We start from the raw sequence: 21,334 nt of genomic DNA on the forward strand, positions 1-21,334 counted from the left end.
AAACTTGAATCAAAATAAGAAATGAATCGAGTTCTTGTTGCACAATGTTTAATTCAGGAATAGGTCTATTCCTCGTCCCTACTAAAGAATAGACCAAGATTTTTCACCTAAAAATTATTTGTTTGGGACTGATGCCCGTTTTCACCATCAATTCCTAATTTTTAAGTGACCCCTATGGTAACACTAACACATATTTAACAGGAATTTTGTTTTCATGGGGGCCACTTAAAAATTAGGGATTGTGAAAACGGGCATTAAAACCCACAAACTCTTTCTTGGTCGTGGATTGGTAACTCAAAGTACGAGTAAAATCAAATTGAAATTGGTAAACGCTGTGAGAAAGCGTAAAATACACTATGAAGTATCATGATCTATGTAAGAACAAAACTTGTTCACACAAACTCAAAAATTCAAAAATTTCGACAAGTTTTGATCCTTGCGAGACCTGTATTGTTCACAATCCTCCAATTTACTCCATTAAATCGAGCTCTATTAACAAACCGATCTCCCTTCCAGGTGACAAGATCAAAAGCATCAAGATCGAGTTTACGGGGACGCCTTTAGAAGATGCAGTGGGCATCATGTCCCTCGCTTCCCCCTATCCTGTGGAGCTGGAGATAGTAGAAGGGGGGAGGGCTAGCGGGGCGGGGAAAACCGTCCACCATCCATTGCTGAAGAGAGCAGGGTCTACTGGAGACGTTAGCACGGTGAGTCGACTTTAGAGAACAATTAGTTGTAGTTCTGTCTTATTTCTTTGGCTTTTTTAACCCGGGAAACTGGTCAGTACTCGCTTCCCGGGCTTCATTGGTTGGGTTTTATGGCGGTCAAGCTGTAGATCCTGGCTACACAGGAGTTGCAGCGGTGAACGAGGGTGGGGTGGGAATAGTCCCATTTTCCGGGGTTCGACAGGTTAAATCGGACTCGAACCCACTAAAACCCGTGGTTTTCAACTAGACATCCTCCGCCTATTTGCTTGAGCTAAGCCCGCGTTAAAATTTTATATTTTTTTAAGAAAGTTGTACTTACCTACTCGTAATAAGTAAACTAGCCTAACACCATTCTGATAAAAATCACTGTACGAAGTAAGTATAGTGCTTTAATAAGACGTTTTCACTGATTAAAATACTGCCATTTCTCGTCATTTTTTATCCTTATAACTTCGTTTATGAATAAAGTAAAATCTGAATCCAATTTCAGTCACAAAGTACTTAGGCAAAATTTATTCTACCTTCATGTCTTTCTACCTCACTTGTGCATAACCCGGTGGTTTCCTCCGCGCGGTTATAATGCTTGGAGCATTTTGCCAGTATGCAAAATATCAGTAAAACTAGACACACCAGCTGAATATCTGTACAACTTGACAAGCCGTTGCGTCTGCGTTATATCACAGGCATAATAATTATTTCCATGCATTTCCAGCTAGTTATACATTCAAATGGCTCCGCCATTACTCATTGAAGCCTCCCGACCAGTTTACATTGACCTCTCTAACTTATCATGACTTATATCTTTGGGAAAACATCTAAAACCTTTATAGCTCCTCTTACAATGGTCCGTTGACAATAAGAAATGTCGTTCCAAGTTGCAGCTGTCGTAAGTAGTGAAACGGTGTGCGGGATATTGAATGCTATGTTAGATATATTAGAGGATGTTTTTGAGCAAACAGAAATCAATTTACAATGTTATTGCAGTTACAATGGTTGTTTGGCATACAATAATGTCGCACGACAAGGAATGTATACGTCTCTATTGTTTGAAAAACAGACGAATAAGGTTGTATAGATGACCCACGCTGAACTGTCCCGCCAAACTCAATGACAGGGGGGCGCTACCATCGTTCAACTATATGGTTTCCAACATGGCAAAAATCTGAACCAGCGATCCGGTATTGACGGTGGCGCCCCACTGTCAATGTCATCGACAGGACAGTCCAGTATTTTGGAACTATATGAGCTTGATTGTTTGACATGCCGGTGTTTGGATTTTGATGGTGGAGATAGATAAACTGTAGACGTTAGCTACTATGACTTACATAATGTTGAGACGCAATAGTAAACAAAATACCTACACACTTTATCTTTAAGGGCGAGTTCGAGTTAGAGATAGGCCTACTACGTATAGGTGACAGTTAAGAGGCAGACAACTACGACGTAATTTAATGCTTTTTACCTTTTAACAGGGACAATATTATTATGTCAATTATGTGTCAGATATGCGTATAAAATAGGTATAATGAAGTTTAACTTGGGATCAATAACAATAAACTTGATAAATAAGGTAGCCAGTGATTTTCTTACCTACAACTCTAACTGCAGTCCTAAAAATTATTTAAAAGACTCGTTCTATACAGTCCTTATGCTAATTATGTCATGTGTTTCTTATTCCAGCTCGAGAAAGAAGGGAAGCTCCTACACCCACCGAGATCTCCGAACACATCACACTCCAACAACTCAACCCTTGAAACGAAGAGCAAGGGCGGCATCAAGAAGATCATCACAGACAAAATAATCACCAACACCACGCTAGAACGGAACAAGAAAGAGAAAAGAGATATGCTGACCACCACGCTAGAGCGAGAAAACGAAAAGAATAACAAACTCGCACACAAAACCAGGCATTCTGATATACCTGCAGCGTTGAGTAAACCAGAAAGGAACAAAACAAGACATTCAACTGGAAATGACGTTCAGATAATACAACCAGAGAATGGAATAACACAGATAGAGCACGCGGAATTACAAAAGAAAGATTACGACCCGAAAAGAGGAATGAAATTCGGCATCAGAGTACTACCACCAAATGTTCCTGATGACGGAGTATTAAAACAAAAACACGTAGAGAACGGAGTGGTAGCTGTTGAGAAGAAATCCATCGATGAGCCAGACAAGCCGGAGCCCCAAAGACCTGCACCTACGACTCAAATAAAACATGAAAGTGAGACTGAAATTAAGAAACCTGTCGTTGCTAAGCGGAGAGAAAAAATGGCACCTCCTATTCCTAACGCTCGAGCGAAGCCTGTTGATCCAGAAATGAATACAAGTCAACAAGACACCTCAAAAACTTCAGACAGTTCAATATCTTTCAGTAGAAACGACCTCAATTCTAGCGGCATCAAGAGAGACGAAAATGGTATTCCTCAAGAGATACCTCAACACATGTTGGACGCAGCTAAAGCGGCAAGGACTAACAGGAAGAGCTCAATTGAACACATCGCCGATGAAAAGCCCGAACACAAAAAAGATGAAGCCCCTAAACCAGCAAAAAAATCTAAAGGTAAAGCGCCGTCACCGCCTGACCATGAGAAAAACAAAACAGATGACAGCATAATAGAACAAATGAGGAACGTTAATGACTTTTTGTCAAACGAAAAACAACATTCTAGCTTGCTTCACGAAACTTCATTTGCGAGCCCCAATAAATCAATGATTTCTTACAATACTTCAACGCCAAAGGTGAGCAAAACAAAATCGCGTATTGAAGATTCAATTAACTTTAGCCAGGATGACATCGACGATATCGTATCTAAACCTTTTAAAAGGGAAAGTGACTCACTAAACAACTTTTTTGAAGACTCAAAATCCAACCTGTCGTCTAACCACGATGTCCATTCAGTTGTGTCTTTGAACAATAGCGACAAAAGCGAGAAGGGTTCCACTACAATAGAACTCAATAATAGTGACATAACAATACACAGTTCTCCACTTAACGATACAGCGCATTCCGTTTCGGACGATGCTTCGCTATTGGACGAAAATGAGCGCAAAGCTGCTTCTTTGGGAGATCTGTCTAGATTTGAAATGAGAGCTAAAACAAGTAAGCCATCAACCGGTACTCTTGAAAGAGCGCAGAGTTTAGATATATCAGCTGATGACGCTGAAATACAAGAGAGCACTCTATCTCCAAAGAAGAGAAAAGCTATGTCAGTAGTTGAGACTACGTTCTTTGATTCTGGTAATGAAGATATGTTACCGGATATGATTGATTCCGACAAAGGAGTCGTGGTCAAGCATAAAGAACCGAGATTGAGTCTGAACATTGGCAAACCTTCGGCAATAGAAGGCTTGAACACTTTCCAGAGAAATCGCTTAAAGAAGGCGTCCGAATTCGGGAACTTGGAAGACGCTATTGTGAAAGGATCAACTAGCTCAGTCGATTCTGAAAAATTGGAAGAGCAGGAATCAGGCCCAAAATTACAAGGTAGGGAATTTCAGCTGTACAAAGAAAATGAATCCCATGAGACTTCGGATCATTTGGCACGAAGAATAATTGACGAGAATATGAAAGTTCACTTCAAACTTGTTTCTGAATTCGCCAAATCCACATCTGATGGAAGCAATATGAGTTCTCTTGATAGCACCCAAGAAATACAGCCTAATATCACCACCACCACTACTACTACTACAAAAGTTGCACCAGCAGTACCAGCACCTATTAAATTCGATGAGAAATTAAGTATGACTTACGATACTAACATTCCAGATGATTTAAAGGTATCGAGAAACACATACGTGAATAGCTTAGAAAGACCCAAATCTGATATGATGAAGAAGCTTCTAGCCAAAAACCCCATATTAAATGTACATATAGACCAAAGTACTCAGAAAAGTGAAGCCACAACCAGTGTAGAAAGCCCCACACAAATGACGGACGCTTTCAAATCTGCTATGCACCAACCTGATATCGTTAACTTTGATTTAAAGAGTACAGAACCAAAAAATAGAGAGTACGACGATTTCGTAAGCAACGTCAATGTTGGATCTAATAATAACAGTCTGAAATACAACAAGAAACCCACTTTTGAAACCTTTGGTACAACCTCTACTGAATGGTCAGAGCCCAAAGAGTCGCAAAGCCACAGTAGTAACATTGTGACAATAAATACGAGCGAGAAAACTCAACCTTCAGGCGAACAAAAGAGTAAATCTTACACAAAATCAATTGAAATCGGCGAGCCTTCGTTGAGAATCATGCCACCAGACGTTCTTGAAGGCATAAGGAGACGAGGTGAAAGAGAAAGCGGCACATTGTACATGGAACCAGCAAATATGTCAATAACAATGACTCAGGAACCTGTGCAGAAAACTGTGACCGTAAATGTAGCTGAAGATGAATTCGGAAATAAGGTTATAACACAAAACGTCGAAAAGATATCTACTAAATACCTGCAAGCGACGACAGAAGCACCGCTGCAGGTTGAACAAATTAGTTTTGGATTAATGAAAGGTGCAAGAGACATTGATGAGTTAAACTTAGAAGAAGGCAATGTTAAAGACATTGACAAAAGTGTGCTAGATGAAATCAAACGGCAGAATCCTAATATGCACTTTACAACCGATGAACCTTCTTACACTAAAACTGAAACTATAATTTTGAATACAACGGACATGGATGAAGCACAGGCTAAAGCGTTGATGGAGAAACTGAAGAACGACCCCAGTTTTATGGCACAGAAGACACCTGAAGAATTATCACAACTGGGGATAAGAATTATACACGATTTAGAAGATGTCCAAACTTCGAGTGGCGAAGCAGCTGAAGTCACGAAAACCAGATACACGATTAATCCATTGCTAGCCTCGGACAATGTTAAATGTAAAATTGAAAGCGCAAAAGATTCAGGAGTACAGAACGATCACATAACCGAAATTCAAGTAACTACGCCTCGCACAGAAAAAGTTCAAGAGAAAACTGTAAAAGATAAAATTTCCAGCAGACAAAGAGCTGCTTCTTATGATGAGCCTTCCCCATCTTATGAATTGGATATTGAAATGCTTAACGACTTCATTCTAAACGAACGCCGACACTCGGCCAGAGACCAGGCCGAGTTGAAAAAACGAACGAGTCAAAACGAACCAAAGAAACGGCATTCTGACTTCGATTTACCGAGAAACACCACAATAAAATTCAGAACTGCGACGTACGAATCTCCCAAAGGAACTATAGTTACAAGCACAGATCTAGAAAACCGGAGGTTGTCACAATTGGACCAGATGCAACTACGGGCAGCAAGTGACGCGCCGGTTTCCGGACAAAAACCGGTAATCTTAGCTAAACCGAGCAACATACCGGTAAAAGAGAAACAGAAGCCGATCGGCGTGTCATCTAAGATACCGGTTTTCATGAGCCAAAAGTCGGCGAGTCAGGAGAATTTGACGGAAAAGACGTTTTCGTTACCGCGGTCACCTCCACCCACCTTGAGCAGTAGTTCGGGGAATATTTCTGTGACTTCCATAAAAAGTAGTTCCAGGAGTCCAAGTGGTGGGAAATTGTAAATTTTAGATATTATAAGAATAATAATGTCATCACATCGAAGTGCTTTTACTTCTATGTAACATGTGGTGCAAATATTCTTCCCGAGTGAAAAACTCGGCGAGTTCGTTTTTAGATTGTAATTACTTGTTAAAATACCTGAAGTAAATCGTAACAAAGTGCCTTTCTAATTGTAAAAGTAAACATATTTTCTTACATAGACTTTTGTATTATGTTATTTGGGTTGTGAATGTTTAAATTAGTCTTATATACTGTCACAATTTATATAGCAATATTGACGTTATACTGAATGAGATTATGATGAATACCTAAATGCTTTATGTATTATAACGATTGAATTATTAAATATTATATATTTGACATTCCGTCCTACGAGTATTACCATTTTACATATTTTATGATTTAACATAGCGTGTTATATCTTAGAAGTAGGAATTTATTTTCGTAGATCCAGAAATTAATATTTCTGAGCCATGGAAAATATTGAGTGAAGAGTATAGAGTTAGAACTTATATTTATTAACATTTTACAAGTGTTACTTGTTGAATCGATTTATATAGAAAAAGTTGCTGTAATGTTCAATTTATTGTATTACAAACTACAATTAACAAGTTATTATATCACAATTATACAAAATTGTACTTTATTGATGTATCATAAATTATAAATAAAGAAGATAAAATGTTTTTCGTTTTTTTTTACATTACACTTTACATAAGATTATACTTACTCGTATTACTGATCGAATTCTGAGTAAACAAAACAATAAATCGATCTATTATTTACAAATTAATCTAAAAAAATCTATTTAATCGATCTCTTTCAAGAGAAATCGAATTGATCTTTACAACTGTTCTTACACTCTTTCTTAAAAGCCTTTTTCATCCTTCTACTACACTTGTAACTGGTGCAAACATTTTTATACGCACTTACGCAGGCTTTGCAGCAAACTTTCCGGACTTTCTTAGTGCATCCTTTCCATTTAAATCGAAGAACATTTTTACCTATAGCATTACTAAGTTCTTTAGGTACATTAACATCAAATTTATCATCATCATCTTCTAAACTTTCATCTGATTCATCTGATGTTAAATCGTCGCCTATAATTTCAGATTGTGCTCTATTTTTCAAATCTTCTTGTGGTATTTCTTTCTGAAACAATAAGAAAAGATGCGTGATGAGAAATTACTACGTATCATTATTAAAATAAGATATTAATTTAAATAGATAGGTAAGTAGATATAGTTCCTGAATATACAGGGTGGAACGATAAGTGATCTCACTCGATTATTTCTAAACTATACAAGATATCGAAAAACTGGTTTCTGATCCTGAAAGTGTTTCACGAGCTCTATCAAACGGTATTAATAATAGGTTACAGAATAAACTGGATTTATCCGAAAATTCTGTTTTCAGCTTCCATTCATTTAGTAGGTAGGTACAGCATATCGTTTTCACCCTGTATATAAATAAACACCACTTACATTTAGGATTACAATAGCTAACACGTCTGCTTGATGTTTTAACTCGTTTATTTTATTGATATAATCCGAAGTTGTATAATAATCTTCATTTAGTTCTATTTTGGAAGTTTTTGGTACTAAACATTCCTGAAATTTCAATCTTATTAACTTAAAGGTAAAGTAGGTAAACAGGTAAAAGGAAAATTTTTAATTGCAAGAAAGTAATTAGTATTATTTTTAAAATAACTAACAAAGATTGCGGAAGACTTACAACGAAAAATAATATTAAAAATATTACGAAAACACTTGTCAGGTACATTGTAAATAGAAAGTAATTAAAATTTAACTGTTTAACTGTTTTTTTTAAAAAGGTAGGTACTAAATTAATACAGTTTCGTTAGAAAGTTATTCCTGAGAACTTAATACTAAAAAAGAATTGCATATCGCAAAGCGGATTAAAGTACCTACTGATTTCATTTATGATCGAATGATTCAATCAACACTGATCGTAACTTTTAATTAAATTTACTTATTTTTATTTTATTTTTTCTCTCAAAAATGTTAAACGTTTTTAACGTAACTGAACGGGTTACCTTAAAATTAGTTATACACATACAGGGTGTTAGGTAAATGAGTATATGAGCCGACACTAGCCCATGTTAACATGGGCATATAAATGGTATGGTGAAGTCAGAAAATTGATATCATCATTTTAATTTTTTAAATTTTCATACAAAATAAATGTTATAAAATCCGATTTGTATGAAAAATAAAATAATTAAAATGGAGATATCAATTTCGTGATTTCACCATACCATTTATATGACCATGTTAACATGGGCTAGTGTCGGCTCATATGTAGATAATACCCATTTACCTAACAGCCTGTATATGTATAAGTGAATGTCCATAAAATAAAATAGGTACATAGAAATCTTTACATATACTTAGTTTAAAACAATGCTATACAGTTCTCTTAGATTTTAGTATCTACCACAGAGCATTTGACGGGATTTGATCTATTGATAGATACCTAGTGAGCATTGACCAGCATAAATTATGGTCCATATAGGCTATGTCATATCCTAACCAAACACAATAACCCTCTTTCTAGCGCAGTCGGGTCAAAATTGAGTTTCACTACGTATTGTCCTACTTGAGATTCGAACCCAGTACCTACAGGTACCTATAAGTCGAGAGGGCTTATTTGTTGTTTTATTTGTGTAGGTACCTAATTCAGTGTCTATAAATTTTTTGTATTATCAAAGTGAAAATAAAAAACAACAGTTATAATTTAATTTATTTAATCTCTGAATTTATCTCTACAATTTTCCTTACACTCTCTCCTAAAAGTCCTTTTCATGCTGCTCCTACAGCTGTAAGCATAGCATGTATTTCTGTATGACTCCATGCAAGCACTAGTGCAAATCTTCGCAGCTTTTCTTCTACAATCCGACCATCTTAGAACAGCTTTATTTACAGAATTTCCTAAAGTTTGATCATTTAAATCTAATCGATCTTCTTCTGTAAATTCTTCTGAACTATCGTCCGATAGATTTTTTGTATTATCGGATTTTAAAGCGTCTTTGCTATCTTTAGATTCTGCTCTAAGATATCGTAAATCTTCTAGCTGTGGTAATTCTTTCTGAAACATTACAAAAATTAGCACGATCAAGTAATGTAATACATAATAGTTATCCTTTTTTTTCTGAATCGCTGCGATGAGATGCGTTTTATATAGATCAGATATACCTAGATGAGGATCTAGGTATATCTGATCTATATAAAACGCATCTCATCGCAGCGATACATTTGCACCTAGTAAAACAGAGATCTAGGAGGCTAGATCTCTGTTTTACTAGGTGCAAATGGATGATTTATCCTACACACCCCACACTGGTTACTGACCACTACTGACCAGGCAGGTTGAAGAAGCCTGATCTTCATATATCTTAGTATATTTATCCCTAAGCCGCTTTTACGACATTTAAGGAAAGAGTTGGTAGGTTATTCTTATTTCTTACTTATGCCGTCCATCAATACATTACTGTAAATCATAATTATAGCGCTTAACTTTACGTTTGACCGTCACAAAAACACCCTCCAGTGCCCTCCCAAGCTCCCCATACCTCTGGCAAAGACTAAGTTAATTGCTCGACCCTATAGGCTATAATAAAAATATAAAGTTAACTTACGTTAAGAAAAACAATAGCTAACACATCACGATGGTTGTCTCTATGTTTAAGCTCGTTTTCTGTACTGTAATCTTGTATTTTGGAAAATAGTGCGGGTTTTGCTACTGAAAATTCCTGAAAAGTCAATCTTAATTTAAAAACAAAAAGTTAATTAAAGACAAACTAACAAAAAATAGAAAGGTCAGTTGCCAGACTTGCCAGTATCAACACGAAACTGTAAAATATTATAATATACCTTATGTACCTAAATATTTTTGAAATATTTAGTTTTATGTAGTAGTTTTTTTTACAGCAAGTAGGTGTTATTGTGGTAGTACTACTACCAGAGGCTCAATCCTTATTTAGGTGAAAAATTGACAAAGATTTTATCGATTTAAAAACTGCGGAAACTTACAACGTAAATGATTGAAAAAAGTAGTGCAATAGATCGGTGCATTTTAATTTGTATTAGAAAGTAGTTTAGTATTAATACAATAAATAAAACAAATTGGTAGTCGGTCAAAAACTTGATCGATCGTAAAGCACTGAAAAGGATGATAACAAAATATGGATTTTATGATCTAATGCTTCAATCAACAAAGATCGTAACTTTTAATTAAATTTGATTTTTATGATAAATCTCGCAAAACTTTCACTCAAAATCTTGGTATAAATAGATTCTTGAAACTATTCACTGCAATTACTTACCTAGACTTTCATTTTACAAAATTTTTTTGTAGCAGAAGTATTCGAGAGGCCGCCATCATTGGGGGAGGCCTATTGTGGTTCAGCAGTGGATGTCCTATAGCTGAAATGATGATGATGATACGAGAGTATCTACGACATATTTTACACACTACAGTCATTAAGTACTAGGATTTGCTTGACCTAGGTACTATGGCTTAAAGCCCACACCTAGACCTACCGATGCCTACATACTTTAATACCTACTAATGTTGATGTAAAAAATTCGAATCCTAATTAAGTACGCATTTTTCTTTAAAAATAAAATCTACATTTGATGGACGCCCCGGCCTTAGTGGTTCACTAATGCCAGAATGTCAGAAGACGCGGGTTCGATTCCCCCACAATCCAAAAATGTGTGCAATGTGCAGATTACTTTCTAATTTGTTTGTATCGGTTTTCTATCTATGATTTTATATTTATTTGAATAGGTATTTTCTATGTTAAGTAATAAAGTGCAAGAAGGCGCCTATGATCTCTAAAGATTGAACTAACTTTTCAAGATGTCGTCGCTTCAAGTCAGTTGGTTTGTACTAATTGTTTAATTGGAGCACAACAATACATTGAATTATGAGGCTGAGGGCACATCTATTGAACCGCAGTTAAATTAAATTAGTTAAGTAGGTTTGTTTTGCTTGGGAGGCAATGTCCGCAAGCTCTACAATTAGGGCTCTGTGAATTAGGCAATGGGATATAGCTAGATAATTGCGTTAATTTGGTACAATGTAAGTTTGTTTGAAATTAAGGCCCGCCATACACGGATAGCGTCAGTCATCTTGAAACATTATAGTGTCTGCCAGTTTTGAGCTGCGACTGCATATAGCATAGCAAACTACAAAATCTTGACTCTACGTTACTTACATACTTACACGGAACCGCTCGCGCTTGACTGCTCACAACTGCTTCCGTAGTTTGCTATGCAGTCGCAGCTTGAAGCTGTCAAAAATCTGCTTCAAGCTGTCCATGTATGACAGGAAGCTTTAAGCAAGCATTGGGGCTTTCATTGTAGTGGCAATGGTAAATAAAGCACGAAGAACAGAAAGTCAATTTATTACCTTATCTATTAAAATTACAGTTATTTAATTCTGAAATCTTAACTTAAAATCTAGTTCCTAGTCAGAATCCGAATCAGAATCAGAACGAGATCCGCTGTATTTGCCTTCGTCGAATTTGGACTTGCACATCCTTTTGCATTCCTTCTTCAAACTTTTCTTCATCTTTTTCTTACAGTCATACGTCATACAGACGTTTTTGTAAGCTATTTTACAAGCTTTAGTGCATACTTTCTTCATCTTTTTCCCGCAGGTGTATTGCCAGCCCTTTCTTAATGCTTGGCCTGCATCGTCATTATTGACGTCATCGGTTGAATCACTTTCAGCTGATTTATGGAGGTCTTTGGATCCTTTGTAGGGCTCTGGATTCCAAAGTGGATCTGCTATGTTTGGATTGGTCTCGATAGAGGTTTTTCTGTCCTGGCAAAATAAAAATTTAAGTTAGCTAGACAGCCAATCTCTATTGTTCTTCTTCGAGCTGTTATCGGTCCTNTGGGGGTTGCCATAGGACTTGTGACCTTGTGACGGGGGGGGAGGGGGGACGGGGGGGGATCGCCCCGGGTACGCCGTCACTGTCAATACATTACTGTAAATCATAATTATAGAGCTTAACTTTACGTTTCACCGTCACAATAACACCCTCCAGTGCCCCTCCCAAGCTCCCCATACCTCTGGCACTGACTAACTTAATAAAAAAAATAAAGTTAACTTACGTTCAGAAAAACGATAGCTAACACGTCACGACGATAGTCTTTCTCGTCGATCGGTAAAAGATCTTTATGAAATCGTATTTGGGAAGTTAGTGCAGGTTTTGCTAATGAAAATTCCTGAAAAGTCAATCTTAATTTAAAAATAAAAAGGTAATTAAAGACAAACTAACAAAAAATAGAAAGGTCAGTTGCCAGTATAAACACGTACTTAACTGTAAAATATTAAAATATGTAAATGTTTTTGAAATACTTATTTAGTTTTATGTTTTAACAGCAAGTAGATGTATTACCTACATTATTGTGGTAGGCTCAATCCTTATTTAGGTGAAAAATTGTCAAAGATATTATCGATTTAAAAACTGCGGAAACTTACAACGTAATAAATGATTGAAAAAAGTAGTGCAATAGATCGGTGCATTATAATTTGTATTAGAAAGTAGTTTGGTATTAATAAGTACAATAAATAAAACAAATTGGTAGTCGGTCAAAAACTTGATCGTAAAGCACTGAAAAGGATGATAACAAAATATGGATAATAACTTTTATGATCGAGTGGTTCAATCAACAAAGATCGTAACTTTTAATTAAATTTGATTTTTATAATAAATCTCGCAAAACTTTCACTCAAAATCTTTGTCGGTATAAATAGATTCTTGAAACTATGCACTGCAATTACTTACCTAGACTTTCATTTTACCAATTTTTTTTGTAGCAGTAGGTGTACGAGAGGCCGCCACCAACCGGCCATTTTGGAAATCATTGGGGGAGGCCTATGTTCAGCAGTGGACGTCCTATTGCTGAAATGATGACGATGATGGTGAATAGACTGTTATAAAACATAGGTAGGTATTATGTTGACTCTTTTTCTTGCAAAATAGAACCATGTTTTTTTGATTAGCGGCTTGGACTAGTGGTTTAAGATACGTTAGTAATTCATGTCAGAAATCGTAGGTTCGATTCCCAATTCAAAAATGTGTGCATTAGGCATACTTACTTAAACGCCATGAGTCGCTTGTTTTGGTATTTTCATGGTATTTTATATTAATTATTATTACCCGTTGCAAGATTACTAACATATCAAATAATATTACCTATGCTTTACGCTTGACTTATTGATGGCGCCAATAATAGCCTCCAAAGATTGTCTTCACTTCAAGTTAGTTGGTTTGTACCAACAACTCATTGAATTATGAGGCTGAGGGCACGTCTATTGAACCGCGGTTAAATTAAATTAGTTAAGTTTGTTTTGCTTGGGAGGCAATGTCCGCAAGCTCTACAATTAGGGCTCTGTGAATTAGGCAATAGGGATGTAGTTAGTTTTAATTGCTTCAATTAGGTTGGTATTTAACTTGTATATAAAGAACTTTGTTTACTTTAGAATTTGAGGTAAGACCTACTAAATACCTAATTCTTTTGCTAGTTGAAAAGGATGGTTTCATAAGGATTTTTTCAGAGCACGTAAGTACTTACCTACTTAAGTAGATACTAGTTACATTTTTTATTTATTTATTGATTATAAACATAAAGTTTGAAACCAAGGCCCGCGATACACGGACAGCTTGGAGCGGCTAGTATCCGACAGCTTCAAGCTGCGACTGCATAGCAAACTACAGTTTACTACGTACAAGCATCTAGGAACCGCTCGAGTAGTCACAACTGCTTATGTGATTTGCTATGCAGTATAATGCAGCCGCAATTTTAAGCTGTGTTAACTGCTTCAAGCTGTCCATGTATGGCAGGTCTTAAGCATCCATGGGGCTTTCATTGTAGTGATGATGGTAAATTAAGTAAGAAGAACAGAAAGTCAATTTATTAACTTATCTATTTAAATTACAGTTATTTCTTAACTTAAAAGTACCTAGTCAGAATCCGAATCAGAATCAGAACGCGATCCGCTGTATTTGCCTTCGTCGAATTTGGACTTGCACATCCTTTTGCATTCCTTCTTCAAACTTTTCTTCATCTTCTTCTTACAGTCATACGTCATGCAGACGTTTTTGTAAGCTATTTTACAAGCTTTAGTGCATACTTTCTTCATCTTTTTCCCGCAGGTGTATTGCCAGCCCTTTCTTAATGCTTGGCCTGCATCGTCATTATTGACGTCATCGGTTGAATCACTTTCAGCTGATTTATGGAGGTCTTTGGATCCTTTGTAGGGCTCTGGATTCCAAAGTGGATCTGCTATGTTTGGATTGGTCTCGATAGAGGTTTTTCTGTCCTGGCAAAATAAAAATTTAAGTTAGCTAGACAGCCAATCTCTATTGTTCTTCTTCGAGCTGTTATCGGTCCTACGAAGATGTATGGAAGCAGGTACGCACATTACATGTACCTACCGTTTTGAATTCGGCCGCTTCTCCATATACAAACTAGAAGCAGACCGAACGTCTGCACTCTGCATGGAGTCTAACCATCCAACTAGTTTGCACCCTCTTACTTTAATAACAAACGTCAAACTCCATACAAAAACACCTATTTATAGCTATCAGCTATGGTTAAAGTTAGGCGGGTTTTAGNGGTTTTAGAATCGCGCTAACCGCTCGCTGATCGTCGGCGCTGACAGATCAATAAGTATGTAATTGAAGGGAACGTTCCTGAGTGACGCTGATCGCTCGGCGCCGACGTTTCATACATTTCGGCTATCAGCGCTGATGGTCAGCGTGCGTCAGCGTGACTCTAAAACCAGCCTTAAGGTGATGCAGCCTAGTTACTCCCGCACTGCTACTTACTCCTACAATAATGACCACCAGTCTATCCTGATCGTCCTCCCTCCCCATCCTCAAGTGGTGGGGGGCTACGCTATACTCCTGCAGGCGGACCAGCTGCTTCATCGCTTCTATCCTTCCCTCGTTCACCTTTATGAGCTCCTGCAAGAGAGCTGCGAATCGACTGCTTTCATCCTTTTTGGCTTCGAAGTGTTTGTTCTCGTAGGCCTGTGAGATCTGTAAATAAATACTTAATAACAAAAAAAAATTTACATACGTTAATACTACGAGTATCTTTCTTCGTGATCGAATCAGAAATAAGATCCGCAGGAGAACCAAATTGACCGACACAGCCCGCAAAATTGCTAATCAAGTGGCAGTGCAGTGGGCGAGGCAAATCTCGCAGAGCTGATGATCGCTGGGGCAGAAAAGTTCTCGAGAGTGGCGACCACGGGACGGAAGACGTACCTAGTGTGGGCAAGCCCCTCACTATGATCGGTGGACCGATGATCTGGTGAAGGTCGCGGGTGGTGCCTGGATGCGGCGCAGGACCGGTCGTTGTGAAAGTCCATGAGGTCTTTGTCCAGCAGTGGACGTCTTCGGATGAAACGAATAATGAAGATAGAATCTAAATGGGAATCGAACCCAGAACATAACCACTGGACTAACTATGGTGGTGGTGGGAGGGCAAGCTATTTGGGACGTGTATAAGCGCCCTGGAAAGGGCCTATAACTCCTATACATGGTGTTAGGTAAATGGGTATATGAGCCGACACTAGCCCATGTTAACATAGGCATATAAATGGTATGGTGAAGTCAGAAATTTGATATCATCATTTTATTTTATTTTATTTTCATACAAAATAAATTTTATAAATTCCGATTTGTATGAAAAATATGAAAATTAAAATAAAGATATCAATTTCCTGACTTCACCATACCATCTAAATGCCCATGTTAACATGGGCTAGTGTCGGCTCATATACCCATTTACCTAACACCCTGTATAAGTACTGAATAATAGATTAAATTTTGTATTTGCTACAATGCTGGTAGGTACCACTCGGTAATAAAACGGAATAACGCAAATAGAAGAAATTATAAAAAAAACTTGTAACCTAAGTACCTACTTACCCCATAAAGCAACATGTGTATGAAAAACAATGCGAAAAATACCATTTCAGTAATTGAAAATATTTATCCGTCGCCGTTCATGTTATGCGATTGAAGTAATTGTTATTTGCAATGTTTCACTGACCACATAAATGAGTGTACGGAAGTATAAAAGTGAAATGCTTACTAAAATCGATTAAATTCAATGACTCGTTCATAAAATTTCGATATTTAGACAAATCAGGCTTGAGTTTAAATGTTTTCAGTAATTTATTTATGCTTAAACTTCGTGGTATATTCAATATTGAAATGTTTAAAATTAATAATAATTAATTATCTACATTTTAACTAAACTTTTTAGTTCATTAATCCCCATTATATTAGGATTTTATTTTTAAAGTAATGATCTTTTTTTAGTGAACAAAAAGTTCACTAATCCTCGTTGACGAATAGTGGAATAAGCCCCAAAATCTATGGATTCCATGTAGGTACCTCTAGTCAGTAAACTTTACCAAAGATTGGGTACACAATACACATAGTGTTAGTTAAGTTTATAAGTCTGAATATGTTTTATTTGTAAATAAGTATGATTTAAATTTTAAAATGATAATTATTATAAGGGCTGATTTTTCAATAGTCGGATAACTTTATACTTGAGAATAAGTTTGGCACATTGACAGTTTCAGTATGGAAAATATGTCAAAATGACAAATTTATTCTTCAGATAAAAGATATCTGACGATTGAAAAATCGGCTCTAAGAATAATAATATTCTTTATTCAAAAAACTAAGACTTTGTTAGTAACAATTTCACTTAGATCTATATTAGTTGAACAAGTATTGTACAATGTATTTCATTACAATAAATAAATGTAATAATTAAAGATGAAATATTTATATTTTAGAGTAGGCGCACACCGTTGATTTTTCATCGGCCGATAGTTTAGTCGGGCAGTTGATCAGTATGGGCATGTATGGGAGTGCGCACACTACGCCGATTCGATTTGGCCGATTCTTCATACAATTTAAAATCGGGCACAACTATCGACCAACTAAAAATCAACGGTGTGCGCCTACTCTTATGTCATTAATTTCAATTTCAAATCCCATAATTAAGCTTTAGGCATATAAGTCATCCCTGCTTCATTCCATAGGCCATACACACAATCTAACCTGCTCGCAATCATGACCTGGATGCTGTTGCCTTTAGCGCTCCTGCACACGATTCGTCAAAGCATAATTTCGCCGGCGGCGCGGCAGCGGGATTCAGAGTAGGCGTAATTCATGGTAATATTATGATCATAGGGCTCTTTTAATAACACATTTTGATCAGGACTTCAGTTGTACCATAATAAGACCACAAAAGAGGTAACTATGTTTCTTATTCAAACGTACATCTGATATCCTGCTTAATCGTATTGGAAAGATCCCATATTTTGAGTATATAAAATCCTTATAATTAGAAACATCTCAATTATTGCTCAAGTGTTGGTAAAACCCACATTATATAAAAAGTACACAATTGCTTACTAACCAAACAATTTATACAATCTTAAAGTAGGTACACTAATATTGCCAGTTACGTAGAGCTCTGCCGATAGTTCTTTGTGTCCAATATCTTCTTGCCGCACATTGCACAGATGCCTTTCTTGTACGCACACGCTTGGCAGTAATGTGAGCCGACTTGGTGAACTTTACATCGGCAAATCCTGGAATTAACACACAAAAATTCAAATTAGTCAAATCAAATAGGTATTCAGAACATAGGCCCTTTCCAGAGCATTTACACAGGTAGGTAGCTTTACCACCACTTCGGGACAATATAATGGGCTGGTGATGAGAAGAAGTGGCGGAAGAAACTCAGTCTAAAGGTGACTTATGGTGTTTAGTTAGTTTATGTCCTAGTAAAACCTACAATACATTTTTGTTGCAAAAATATTTGGCAATGTGCTAAGACACTTTATTAGGAAGGATAGTATTAAGTTTGCAATCAAAACCTCAAAACAGACTTGAATTAGATATTAATCCAAAAATCTCAGACATGGTAGGTATAATCAAAATGTACATTTGCATCATTGCTTGGGTCATTTTATGACAAAAAGATTAGTTAAAAAAAATTTATACAGAAAAATGCCACAAAACTTACTTGCATTCCTGGAACTTCGCAGTGTAAGGGTTGAACCGCCCTTTTTTCGCTGTCAAAGCCTTGTTTTCACCAACTTTTCTGCCGCCAGACTCCACAGTATTCCTCGCGCCAGCTTTCCACGGGTCTGGCGTGATCACACGACCTAGTTTCTTTTCGCATTTCTCACAAACCATCTTATTTAGATAATTCCACTTCCAAAACAAACAATATAACCTCAAAAATGTAGAGTCCAAAGCGGTACAAGTGAATTGTTCCTCCTCCGGTAACCGGCAGATTAATGGTGTAATTTCTAGAGTATTTGGCTCTATTACGAATAGATTATTTAAAATTATGTACCACGAAAACGACGACAAAACGACAACAAACAACTTTGACAGCGCTGCTGATTCAAAATGTCATTGTCAAAAATACCAAAACTCAAAATGTCAAGAATGTCCGCAGTCCGATTCACACCAAAATCACTTTCAATAAAATAAAAGAATTTCCCAAAATGAGACAAAATTCATTCCATTCCATTTTAGGAACGATCGAAAAATATGAAAACCAATTTAGTTAAAAATTAGTTTTATCGGCATTAATATAAGTAGGTACAAATCAATTATAACTCAATGGTACATTCGTCATATTTTGAGATCCTTAATAATTACAGCTTATCCTTAGTGTAGGATAATAAAATAATATTTTGTGAACAACAATAATATTTATTAAATAAAATAAGTGTAAATTTAGAAGATAATGTAGGCTTCAAATTGGCGTGTCTGAAATTTAAAGATAAAAACATTTAAATTAATACCTACTTGTTTAGGTATTTAAAGAATTAAAAGCGAGTTTGTTTGTACCTACCTAGCAAGTTTATGTTAAAGTAAAAATAAAATAAAACTTACGGGATAATCACTGAGCAGGTTTAAAAGTTCACTATTTCTCGTACGGTGTCCTGTCAGGAAATTGGTTTCTCTAAAAACAATAATTTGATTAATAAGGTTGACAACTAACTCTGGTTTCAAACTTATTTTAATTTTTATCTTGCTCCATTCCACTTTGTACGAGACGAAGCAAAAAACATTACGATCTTCTGGCGCAGTCGGTTTAAAAATTAATGAAATTATTTAGTATTATGTAGAAAGAAAGTATTCTTTGAGACCGAGAGCCTTCCTTGCTCATTAACCTTTTTTCTGATTGACTCGACCTGGAATCGAACCCAGGTTTTACAGAGTCATTTGAATTATCTTACAACATTAGGGCCTAAACAAAATCATCTTCATTAAATTTGATTTGATTGATATAGGTTTTTAGCAGTTACATACCTACTCTACTAATTTTAAAATAAAAATCTATTAGGTATTTATTTTAAACTAACTTCTAAATTATCATTAATAGGATTCTGAAAAAAAATTGGCAAAGTGTAGTTAACCATAATGTATCAGTGCCCCTAGCACGAATAACTCTCGTTGTCATTTACGTAGTAATAGGTATTAGTAATCGTATGTAAATATTATCTTTTCTTTGGCGACCAGTGGTGGCACAGTTCTGGTTTTCATATAAAAAAATTTACTAAACTTAACGAGAACGATATTTATTCGTGCTCGGGGTACTGTTGTGTATTACAATCTGTTACAATTTGCATGGGAAAGTTTTTTTATTTCCCACTTAGGTTGGTTGGTCCCATAAATAAAATTGACGATTTTCAACACTGTAACAATCGACCCTATTTTTGGATAGGGTTGGGTAAATACATACAATACATAGCCTATCAAAATCATAACCCTCCTTTTGCTTTGCCGTAGTCGGGTAAAAAACACGCTCAGCTTAAGCCTAGGTGCAGACCATCGATTTTTCGTCGGCCGATAGTTTAGTCGGGCAGTTGATCATTATGTAGGTATCGTGTAGGTAGGTGCGCTTACACCGATTTAATTTAGCCGATTCTTCATACATTTTAAAATCGTGCACAACTATCGGCCAACTAAAAATCGATGGTCTGCGCCTAGTCTAAATGTTAAATGGAAAATGACCTATGAACGTACCGTGAATATTCTTATCACCTAGAACGTGGACTTAGCAATAGTTATTATGACATTTATTATTTAATTACCTATTTCATTACGAAATAATAATAAACGGGACTATTCCCACTTTTCGTTCCCACCGCTGCAACTCCCGTGTAGCCAGGATCTACAGCTTGACCGCCAATAAAAACCCAACCAGTGAAGGTAAAGTTAGTCCCGGGGGAAAGTTAAACTGTCATTTGCAGTTTGCAGGGCAGATTAAGTTGGAACTTAGTAAAGATAATAAAGATTCAAGAATAAGTATGTTTCATTTGGAATTTCCTTGTAGAAATTAACTTACCCCAACTTTGGAGATCTGCAAACGAATAAATAAAACAATACTGTTTCAATAATTATTACTGTCGACATTGAAACATATTGATCAAAATCTTAAGGAGACCAAAGAAACTATCGAGGTAGACAGTAGAGCGTTTATGTTCGTTTGAAATAGTGGAATTCTGATTCAATTTTCTTACATTATCCAATGTAATGAAAACCTATAATGTACCTACTTATGTAGATAAATGCGGATTTGGCATTTGGTTACGTACAAATACGACACGGTCAAGTTAACTGCGCACCCTGCTGCCGTGACGTCACATCGACGCCCTGATACGGACGGGGCGAACGCGGGGAGGTGTGCGGGTAAGTGGGAGGGAGAGTCGCATTCCAGCGAGATGCGCAGTTAGCTCGATCGGGTTGAAAGGGACATTCAAGAGTCAAGGAACGTTTGCACCCACCTGATTCCTTTGCGCAACCTTTTGAACAAATCTAAAGAGATTACGATAGTCTTCAGCCTCCTGTTCTTCAAAATCATCGTCATAGTCATCGTCTTCATCGTCATCATCATAGTCACCGTTTTCACTTTTAACTTCTACTTTTTTGTATTTCAAAATACTGGTAAATATGTCTGCTAGT

At 36.5% G+C, this 21,334-nt stretch overlaps 3 protein-coding genes across 3 annotated transcripts in view; 1 reads left to right on the forward strand and 2 right to left on the reverse strand.

Moving 5' to 3' along the window:
* Positions 1-6,859, forward strand: part of LOC114353624 (uncharacterized) — a 70,495-nt gene extending 63,636 nt beyond the window's left edge. Inside the window, exons 4-5 of the mRNA XM_028305684.1 lie at positions 517-707; positions 2,388-6,859. Coding sequence (XP_028161485.1) covers positions 517-707; positions 2,388-6,272 — 4,076 coding nt within the window. The 3' untranslated portion in view covers positions 6,273-6,859. The remainder of the gene's footprint in view (positions 1-516; positions 708-2,387) is intronic.
* Positions 6,860-14,271: 7,412 nt separating this feature from the next.
* LOC114353611 (uncharacterized) lies at positions 14,272-16,379 on the reverse strand. Its single transcript, XM_028305671.1, has 3 exons — positions 16,250-16,379; positions 15,140-15,352; positions 14,272-14,631 (listed from the first exon to the last, which is right to left on the reverse strand). Exons 1-3 carry the CDS (start codon positions 16,292-16,294, stop codon positions 14,272-14,274), a joined length of 618 nt encoding a protein of 205 aa, XP_028161472.1. The 5' UTR covers positions 16,295-16,379.
* An 879-nt stretch (positions 16,380-17,258) lies between these two features.
* On the reverse strand, positions 17,259-18,765 carry LOC114353623 (cysteine-rich PDZ-binding protein). The gene is made up of 2 exons (XM_028305683.1): positions 18,375-18,765; positions 17,259-17,937 (listed from the first exon to the last, which is right to left on the reverse strand). Exons 1-2 carry the CDS (start codon positions 18,545-18,547, stop codon positions 17,808-17,810), a joined length of 303 nt encoding a protein of 100 aa, XP_028161484.1. The 5' UTR covers positions 18,548-18,765; the 3' UTR covers positions 17,259-17,807.
* Positions 18,766-21,334: the final 2,569 nt, after the last annotated feature.

This window comes from Ostrinia furnacalis, unplaced genomic scaffold (genome assembly GCF_004193835.3).
Source record: "Ostrinia furnacalis isolate ACB-3 unplaced genomic scaffold, ASM419383v2 OfSCF1746, whole genome shotgun sequence".
NCBI lineage: Eukaryota > Metazoa > Arthropoda > Insecta > Lepidoptera > Crambidae > Ostrinia > Ostrinia furnacalis.